The following is a 10680-nucleotide window of genomic DNA, read 5'->3' as shown; positions in this document are numbered from 1 at the left end:
ATGCAACGAGGATGGAGGCATCAAGGAAAGGCACACATGAGAAATGAGCTTCATGTCATGAGTTACCGTATTTTTTGCACTATAAGACACACTTAAAAGCCTTTAATTTTCTCAAAAAACGACGGTGCGCTTTATAAGCCGGAGCGCCTTATATATGGATTAATTCTGGTTGTGCGTACTGACATCAAAGCGATTTTGTGTGGTAAAACGCGCTCTGTTTTAGAACTTTGCTGCTTTGTAGTTAAATCACTGTTTGGTAAACAATATAGCCGCCGCCGTAATATATACTGTGCTTCACCATAATATTTCAGTGTGCGAGTAAAGTGACCCCAAAATGGCACCTGTCAAGAGACATGCTTACGACGCTGGCTTCAAACTCAAGGCTATCAGTCACGCAGTAGAACATGGGAATAGAGCGTTAATGAATCAATGGTACGAAAGTGGAGGAAACAAGAAGATGACCTGCGCCAAGTGAAGAAGACCACAAAGAGTTTCCGAGGGAACAAAGCGAGATGGCCACAGTTAGAAGACAAAATTGAACAGTGGGTAATTGAACAGAGAGCAGTAGGTAGAAGCGTCTCTACCGTCTCTATTCGACTGAAGGCAACAGCATTAGCACGGGACATGGATATCAATGACTTTCGAGGCGGTCCTTCTTGGTGCTTTCGTTTTATGAAAAGACGTAATCTCTCCATCCACACACGGACTACCGTCTCGCAGCAACTGCCAAAAGATTACGTAGAAAAGCTGGCCTCTTTCCGCACATACTGCAAAAGCAAGATCAATGAAAAGAGGATCAGGCCAGAGCACATCACCAACATGGACGAGGTTCCCCTCACCTTTGACATCCCCGTGAACCGCACCGTGGAGAAAACAGGGACCAGAACGGTGTCTGTACGCACCACAGGGAACAAGAAGTCATCCTTAACTGCAGTTCTCGGTTGCCAGGCTAATGGCCAGAAACTTTCACCTATGGTCATTTTCAAGAGGAAGACATTGCCAAAAGAAAAGTTCCCCTCCGGCGTACTCATCAAAGCTAACCCGAAGGGCTGGATGGACGAGGAAAAGATGAGTGAGTGGCTGAGAGAAATATACGTGAAGAGGCCGGATGGCTTTTTCCACAAATCTCCGTCCCTATTGGTCTGCGACTCCATGCGCGCCCATCTCACCGATGCTGTCAAAAACCAAGTGAAGCAAACGAATTCGGTGCTCGCCATCATTCCGGGTGGATTAACCAAAGAACTCCAGCCGTTAGATATTGGGGTCAACAGGGCGTTCAAAGTTAAACTGCGAGCTGCGTGGGAGCAGTGGATGACAGAAGGCGAACACACATTCACAAAGACAGGGAGACAGCGCCGGGCGACTTACGCTACTATCTGCCAATGGATCGTGGATGCCTGGGCTAAGATATCAGTCTCAACTGTGGTCCGAGCTTTCACGAAGGCCGGAATCATCACTGAACTGCCAGGTAACAGCAATGACTCGGATAATGACGAGAGGGATCCGGGGATGCTGGATGCCGTTATCGCCCAACTGTTAAACTCGGACACTGAAGATGAAGAATTTGAGGGATTTGTGGACGATGAATGAACTGAAAAAGTGAGTGTATTGTGTTGTATTTTACGTTGCATTAATGTATCATTAACATTTGAACAATGTTGAGAGTTTAATAAAAGTTTGATAAAGTTTGACTGACTGTTTTGTGTCGCTTAATTTAGCAATAAGCCCCAAGAGGCCGTGCTTTGCGCTGGTTTTAGAACAGGTAAGGGGAGTTGTTAGGCACGACGCGAAAATTCAATTTAAGAAACAATATTTTAATGATTTAATCACATATATATAGGATTTAATGATAAACCGTCATTCTTCTACAAAGTATAGTTCCTAAATAAATCGTTGCCACGCAACCCTTTAAGCAACGCAACAGCCAGATGGAACACTTGCGCTACCGACAAAAAAAGGGTGCTTATTTATTTACATTCATTTCTATATCGCCATTAATAGTGCAATTGTTGAAATAGTTTTCAAACGGGCTCCTCCTTGCTGATGCAGCGCCAGGGGTTTCCTGATTCAAGGATTGGAACAATCCGTTTAAGAATGCGCCTTTTAGCCCGGTGCGCTTTATATATGAAAAAAATATCGAAAATAGACCATTAATTGACAGAGCGTCTTATAATCCAGTGCGCCATATAGTGCAGAACATACGGTAAGCGTGGCGGTGCAGAAAGGCTACTCAGAGTGGCGCGGAATTTAAAACCTAAGAACTGATTATTTGGGGAATTTTTCACTTTTTGTCCGGCAGTTTTATAACATGGACGACCAAATGAGAAGATACGGGGGTTCCACAGTACCTGCAGATATGCACACATACCTAAACAGACACATCAAATGTAAAATATGTAAATGTGAATCTATGCAAATGTGTGCCAGATGTACACTAGCAAGTAAAGAAGAAAAAAATCGAATCACACAGCTCTATTATTATTTATATCAACAATAAAATAAGGAGTATCTATAGAAACTCATGAGGCCCATGCCACTGGATGTGTGTGTGTGTCACCTGAACACCATCTTCTTAAGCAGGTGGTGGTCCATCCCATCAGGGGAGAGCTTCTGGGGTTCAGTGCTGGGGGGAGAGAGAAGAGCACTGTGGGGGGGCACCCTCACCTCCAGGGGCTCCTAAATAGAGGAACAGTGAGCACACTTCAGATGGAGTTTAAATCTGCCCAGTTTTCTGAAGTCTGTGGTCCTGAACTTAAAGGCATTAAGTAGATAATAACTTGAAAACACCAATGTCAGCACAGTTGGCCCTGATAAACACTACCGGGCTTGTTAACTGATTTATTTTGTTAATGTATTCTGTGAAGTGTAATGAATGTAGTTCCAAATCAGAGAACAATGTGAAAATGTAAGAACAGCGTGGGTAGCTGCCAGAAACACTCTTCACTATGTCTGACCAAGCATCATGATTAAATTGTAAAAACCGTGCTGCAACGTCTATAAATACGCAACCATTTTCTCCTTTTTTTCATTAACTTCCATTTCCTTCATAGAGATTCCGGCATTCTAATCCTCTCCCATCGCTGTTATCCAGGTATGAGGTGGGTGCAACCGCACCTGTATGGTGTTCTGGTGCAGTTCGTTGTCCTCTAGGTCCAAGGCAGACAGCTCCAGCTCGATGTCCCGGTCCGGTTCGCTCTCTGCACAGTTAGGACTTGCTTCTGGATGAAAGCGCTCCACCCCCAGCTTCTCTCCACCAATCAGAGAGGGCCGGCGAGCCTGCATCTCCATCACACCCAGCTGGTCACTATTCAACATACAAATACAAGAGAAATATTTCTGACATAGGCAAGGGACAAATAGTTTATATAAGTATTAAGCATTTCTACCTGTTTATCTTTCTGTACATTGTTTAACCAGCATGTATAGAGTAAACACTAATAGTACATTTTAATAAATATAACACTCTGAGTTTCTCTGATTTTTTATTACAGTTTCTGAATTAAACTTTGAGAGGGTGGGGACTGGCTGAAATGTCCGCCAGCTCACACACACACACACTCCAGAGTTGAAGAACGTGCTGTGAACCGAGGGAACATACTGCAGTTCTATTTTTAAATACTGGAGTGAAGAGGGAAGCAACTGCAGTACATCACAGGAACACAACAGTGAGCCAAGACAGCACAGAGAGAGAACTAGACAGACATATATGCCAGCAACAGTTCACTAATATTTAGTTTGTAGTGTCCACCTACAAACACATCCTCCACAGTGACTCTCCTATAACCACCCACAGCCTACAGGGCCAATGGAGGACCACCAGAAGGCACTGTGCCATGCTTTAAAATATCCCAGGAAAGTATAGATTCTTGATTCTAACCATGTGCTTTCAAACCTATTTAGCATGTAAAACCAAACACAAATGTACACAAATTAATTTTATTCCAGTTCACTAACCATTAGATCACTAGTAAGGCCAGAGAGTTTAGCTAATAATCGTAACACAGTTATTATGTTTGGCCTCTTGTCTGTGATCTGGTATCAGACTTGAGAACACTATAAATAAAATAAAGAAATGTTTTCAAACATACTAGAACTATACATTTCCCATCTCACTTTTGAATGGCATAATTTCTTTTCAATTAAACAAGACTGTACGTAGTACTTTGAAAACAGTATCCTCTACATGCCAAAATGGTAAATCTAAAAACATATGGGAGCTGACATTTTAATATTTCATGACCATTAGGGAGGGTTCTACCCACCTCTCTAGGAAGCTGGAGTGGCTGGATGAGTCAGAACCTCGCGGACCCCATCTGTAATCCCCATGTCCAATGTGGGAGCTGTAATCTGCAGGAGGTGGGACGTACAAAACTAAATATGAAAAGTTACAAAAATCATGAGACCTTTCTTTTCTCTTTTGTAATCAAAATCCCTGATAAATACATCATAACAATAAACAAGACGAACAAACCACAACAAATCAGAATGTGAGGGGAGTAAGGAAATATCTGCACACTTGAGTATCGTGAGGTTTTTGTGAAACTGTATTGATAATCAAAAAACTAGTTTACATGTAAAGATTTGTGACAAACAGTGATTCATGATCCCCAACTGCTAGATAAAAGGGGTTGTGATTCCACTCTTCTGATTGCATAAAAACATTGGGCCTCATTCTCGAAGGCAATTAAGAACAATTTAAGAAGATATTTCTTCATAACTCCGCTTATGACATCCCTGGCACAATTCTGGCATTCGTGGAAAGTTCTTTCATCCGGGATTCTTTCTTAACTTAGAGCAGAATTAAAGAACGCTAAATAGAATTTGTAAATCGGCCAGATTGTTCTTAAGGGGTACATTTGTGTGAAATTGTTGGTGATTGCGTTCACCGACATAAAGTGGTGTGTTCTTTATATTATGAATTTTCCTAAAATTATAAAAAAAAAAAATAATAAAATAATTACACAAGTACAGTATCGCAAGATTCTTGCCAATACACTGCCCTAGGTTGGAGGCTTGTTATGTACAGCATTCATTGGAAGGCAGTCTGAGCACGGATCCTTTTGGGGAGATGAAAGAGCGTTTCATTGATATGCGCAGTGGCATCTTTCCACATGGGAAAAAGGATTCCTGCTTGGCGAACAGCCAGTCTCTCACAATCTCTCTTGAACAACAAACCAAACCTGCAGATAAGACGTTTTCTAAAACTCTCCACTTGACACAGACTGGCTTTTGTTTTGTCGAGGAGAAGAGTGTTTGAAAAGGACCCATCAAATGTGTTTACGACTCTGATGGTTCACCTCAAACCCCTTCTAGATCTTCAAATCTCATTAACTTCCACAGCAACGATAATGATCTCCGTTCAGAAGTAGTTAATCCGTGAGCCATCCCTACAGATATCTGCCCCTTGGATACATCTCAGCCTCTCAAGTGCATTACCAACCACAAATATTTCTACTTTGAGAAAGACGTAGTCAAAACAAATTTATGAGCCATTTTAAGCTGCCTTATAGATTGTTTTTGGAACATTCTGACCGCATATTTTATCTTGTTGATTCTGTTTGATTTAGTTTTCTCAAGAACTGTCTGATGTCATGTACTAGGAACTGCCATATACTCTCACACAGACACAACACAGTTCTACATCACAAAAGATGAAAGACCATTATCTATGTTAAGCCAAGGTAGTGAACACTCACGACAACCACTGACACTACTGCAATGTGTGGATGAAGCTGCTGGCCTTTGTCTGGATTTGGAGCAATGTGTGCATGTGTGGGTGTGTGTGCATGCTTGAGTCCATCCACCAGCCCTTTCAATTCAGCCCCAGGACTTAAAAGTGCCCCTATCATTTCATCTTCATTCCGATCACACTGATTGCTGACACATTTAAGTGCCAACTACAAAAAAATTAAAAAAGCAAAGAACACGCAGTGGTGGTGGTCTTCAGACCTGATAAACTCAAATTGAGATCAGGTGAGAGGAAGCAGAGCTCCCAACACTCAGAATCTGCCCTATGAGTAATCATCACTAGACACACCACCAACCTTCAAAATGCTAACGGTGAGAACCATTATCTAAAAAATCTAAAAAAGTTGAACCTATACAAGGGCCTCTCCAGACATTAAGTACTATAATATGTATTCGTTTGCACACAGCACCTCAAACATTACACAACGATTCCATTAAATTCCAGTTGATGTATTCGTTGAATTCACTAATTAGATAAATTAATTAAATTGAACTGAAAACTGAACTGAACGTGAGCTTCTCTGATTGGCTGACCTCTGAAGTTGATGGGTGTGGTGCTGACGCATCCCTGTGAGGCGGTGGCCTGGACCGGGTCCGTGGTGTGGTAGCCGGTCCGGGAGGCACGGGAGATGGCCCCCCACTTGGAGATGATGGGCCCCTCCCCGAATGGGATAATCGGGTCCTCCTCTTTCAGACGGCGGTAGGGCTCAAACATGTGCAGCCATCGCTTGCCTCCCCCACTCTCCACATCCTGCAAGGAAACACATCAAACATCTATTAGCAAGTAATGAACCACAGCACAAACTACACTGTTCACAGACCTTAACTGGAGTTCGTAGTTAATGGCAATGTATGCCTGCTTCTGTTTACTTTCTCTTTACCTTCACAGTACCATAAGGTCGCTTGAGATACAAGCATCTGCTAAGTGACCAAAAGTAAATATTAGAAAGACATCCATAAGCACAAGACTGACACAACTACACAACAAATGAGATTATTATTGGATGTCTAGTTACTGGCCATGTAAATGTGCAAGCTTAAGTTATTGGTGATGTTTGATCGACAAGATGGGGTGCATCCTTTATTGCTCTGAAGAGTCCAGGCATTGGAGCCAATCCCTTTACTCTAACAAGCGGATGCTACGCAATATGCTGGAGTTATGATATGTGGTATTCAAAGCAGCAGAGGAAAATCTCACAAAAACAGAGCAAAATGGAGACGTTTCCGTTTGATTGTAATTGAGCAAGTGTGTGTTTGTGTGTGTGGTGGGGGTGAAAGCAGAGGCAGTGGGATTCATGACAGATGTGTGACCGTTCTGCACAAGCAGGTGGGTGGCAGGCTGGAGGAGGAGGAGGAGGAGGAGGTGTTGAAACAGTAGCCTAACCACTTCCTGAATTTTAAAATCCATCTGCGGTGAGAACATGGCATAGAAATAAAAAAGATCTTATTCGGTCAACCCTCCATTCATCTACCATTATAATCTACCAAATATGCTCATAAAATCTACAGCAGTCATCTTCTTTTACCGATCTATTAATAAATAGATTTATTTACTATCCATCAAGTCTATGAATAAAAGTCACTGAATTGCTCGCTCTTGGTCATCCAGCTGGATGTGATGGCCATGGTAGTGAACAGTCACGACAATCACTGACTGTCCACCCAGTCATTGGAACTACACTGACTTTGTCTTGGCAGTAGGACAAGCGTGAGGTGGAAGCAGGTGTGTGTACTGACCAAGAGTTGAACGCAGATGTAGTGTCATTACTGCAAAGTGTTTGTGTGGATGAAGCTGCTGTCCTTTGTGTGGATTTGAAGCAATAGTAATGTGGAGCAGGGGTGTGTGCATTCACGGGTGTGTGGGTGTGTGCATGCGCGGGTGTGTGCATGTGCGGGTGTGTGCATGCGCGGGTCCATCCACCAGCCATTTCAATTCATCCCCAAGACTTAAAATAGGCCCCCATCATTTCATCTTTGTTCCAATCACACAGCTTGCGGACACGTTTTAGTGTAAACCCAGTTTTATTTTTTTTATTAGCAGTGGTGGTGGTGGTCTTCAGACTTGATAAACTCACATTGTGATCAGGTGAGAGGAAGCAGAGCTCCCAACACTCAGAATCTGCCCTATGAGTAATCATCACCAGACACACCACCAACCTTCAAAATGTTAACGTGAATACCCCGAGAACTGCACTGAAATGTGTGCGAGACGTGCACTTAAGGGAGAGGTACACACACACACACACACACACACACGTTCTAAATACACTCACCATGTGTTGCGAGCAGGAGCTGTACGTAGAGCTGGCGTATTGCTCCGAGTCAAAGGGGCTGAGTGAGCCACAAGACCAGGGCGAGTAGTGGGCCAAACTCTCCTCCGCACGGTACTTACAGCTCACACACGCACCTCCCACATCATCAGCATGCTGCAGAGAGAGAGAAGGGGGGACATGATTAAGAATGAGACAGTGGGAGTGGGGGGTGAGAGTGCAAGAGCAAGATAGACAATGAAAGAATGATTTAGAAAGCAAGAATGAAGAGACCGAAGTGGGAGAAAAGGAATTTGTGAGCGACGCAGCGGGCCCAAAGAGCTGTGCATGTCTGGCTGTCACTGATGATGACTCAGTACTTTGCTCACATTCGTTTCAAAAGCCCCAAATCCTCCTCTGAGAAACCCTCCACCTCCCAATCCCACAGACCCAACCCAGAGCTCAGATCTGAGAAGTGAAAACTCTGAGCTCAGGACACCACTGTTGCATTCAGATTCAGCTTCTTACGCTGTTGCCTGGCAACAGTCACACTTTAAATAGCTTAGCATGTGGGATGAAATCAAATTAACAAATTCCACAGAAAAAGGACAACACAAAAGGGGAAAGAGAAAGATGCCATAAACCCCAAGCCATTTCACTTTTATTACACAAACTAAAGTAGGTTGGTCGCTTAAAAGGGAAAGTATATACACACACAGACACATACCCACCTCGGCACAAAAATCTACAGCAAAGACAGGTGAGGACTGGGAAGGCCGACTGACGTTGCCATGGTGATGCGCCCACTGTTCCTGTTTGCGGTGAAGCAAGTCCTCGTAGCCGAGAGGAACGCGTGCGTATGAGTCCTGAGAGCAGACAGCAGGACGGTGAGTCTTTCCAAAACAAACAAACAAACAAAGAGCGTCAAAACCCGCTGGTACAGACTCAACAACTGCAATTATCAAAAAACACTTCCTGAATAACCCATCAGGGCACATGCAAGTGTGTGTATTTAGCATAGAGACTCTATAGTGTGAGTGTGAAAGGCTGTTTGTGCATACCCTGTGCAGTGCAGTCCTGTGGTCCGCAGTGCCACAGTAAGGGCTGTCCAGTGAGTTATAGCGCTCCCTGGTGGGGGGAGGTTGACAAGCGGGCGAGTGCAGCACCTCTGGCGGCAGCGAATTGCTCCGGCCGTCCTCCCGCTGGTACAGCTGCGGCCGCCATGTCCGACGGCTGTCATAGACCGGCGCATAGACGCTGTGGGCGTGCCCATGGCCGTGCCCATGACCGGGGCTCAAGGAACTGCATGCCGGCACCTGCTGCTGGCCGAACTGAGGGCCCAGACGGCCCCGTGTGGCCAACAGAGACTGCTGATCGGCGTACGGTGACGCTGGGGGGAAGGAGGACTCGGCGACGTTGACAGAGCGTAGGAAACGGGCCACACAGGGTTTGGAGGGGGGGCCAGTGGGGGGGTAGTAATTACCTAAAGAGAGAAAGAGGAAAAAGCAAAACTAAATGAGTGCTTTGCTAAAAAGGTTCGTCATGAATCCAAATAAGAGAGGCTCAACAGGTACACAAAAGGGGGTAAAGGAAATCAAGTGAATTCATTTGGCACATCAGGTTTGAAAAAGTTGATCAATGGCTCAGTTTTTGCTCTTGTTTTGTATTGTGTAAACTTCTAAAAGCACTTTGGTGGTGGTCTTCAGACTTGATAAACTCAAATTGTGATCAGGTGAGAGGAAGCAGAGCTCCCAACACTCAGAATCTGCCCTATGAGTAATCATCACTAGACACACCACCAACCTTCATAATGCTGACACATAACTACCCAGAGAACTGGTCTACATTGCAAAAGTCCATTACATAACCAACCCAACTCCTACATATACTGACCAAAGCCAACATTTTGACAGACTTGCGGAGCAGTGTGGCATTTCAAGCCAAAATGCTTCAAAAAGATTCCCTACTTCTGTTCATATTGAAGACAATGGCTGCTTGTGGCTAATGAATATAGATAACTTATACGAGGAAGTATGGACATTCATTTTCATTGACAACATTTAAAGACTTTTCCATGACTTCCAAGGTTCTTTCATGCGATGTCTGTCACATAATCCTTTGCAACCTACAAGTACACAAAATTGCATACTTTACTTCACAGGTTGGGCCTTATTATTAAATGAAAATTAAACAGCAACCTTTTCCATGGCTATTGTAATTGACTTTGTAATTGGCTATTGTAATTGACCAATCCACTGCAGAAATTAAAAAAATAGAAAATAAATAATTGTATTACACCTACATATACAATCCAATTTCATAACTTTTCTAAAACTTTCAATGATTTTTCCAGGCTTGGAAAATGGGATTTTAAAACTTCCATGATTTTTCCAGGATTCCCATGACTGTGGGACCACTGGTCTGTGTGTGAACAGCATCTGTTTGGGTCAGAGGGTGCCTGACTTACTGGCTGGCTGGTAGGGAGGCACATCACACGTTGGGGAGCGCTGCTCCTGGTAGTAGAGCTCAGGGTTTCCCCTCAGCAGGAAGTGGGCTGGTTTGGAAGAGGTTCCCCCGCCCGTCTCATGGGGAGACAGAAGTAAGGCTTGAGTCTGGCTAACAGGCGTCTGTGGGGGCGAAACAGTCTTCCTGGAAAACAGGTGTCGAGAAAAGATTTAAACAA

General features: G+C 43.9%; 1 protein-coding gene across 6 annotated transcripts in view; it reads right to left on the bottom strand.

The window, feature by feature from the left end:
* The window catches only part of rc3h2 (ring finger and CCCH-type domains 2), a 31118-nt gene that overhangs the window by 5598 nt on the left and 14840 nt on the right, over positions 1–10680 (bottom strand). For all 6 annotated transcript variants that reach the window (XM_080847820.1, XM_080847821.1, XM_080847822.1 and 3 more), the window contains 8 exons: positions 10465–10646; positions 9059–9480; positions 8729–8890; positions 8022–8174; positions 6283–6499; positions 4263–4347; positions 3115–3304; positions 2558–2676 (listed from right to left, as the gene is read on the bottom strand). In XM_080847820.1, coding sequence (XP_080703946.1) covers positions 2558–2676; positions 3115–3304; positions 4263–4347; positions 6283–6499; positions 8022–8174; positions 8729–8890; positions 9059–9480; positions 10465–10646 — 1530 coding nt within the window. The remainder of the gene's footprint in view (positions 1–2557; positions 2677–3114; positions 3305–4262; positions 4348–6282; positions 6500–8021; positions 8175–8728; positions 8891–9058; positions 9481–10464; positions 10647–10680) is intronic.

This window comes from Sprattus sprattus, assembly GCF_963457725.1.
Source record: "Sprattus sprattus genome assembly, chromosome: 11".
Taxonomy (NCBI): domain Eukaryota; kingdom Metazoa; phylum Chordata; class Actinopteri; order Clupeiformes; family Clupeidae; genus Sprattus; species Sprattus sprattus.
The sequence above is the reverse complement of the archived record's forward strand: the minus strand, read 5'-3'. Positions and strand labels throughout refer to the sequence as shown.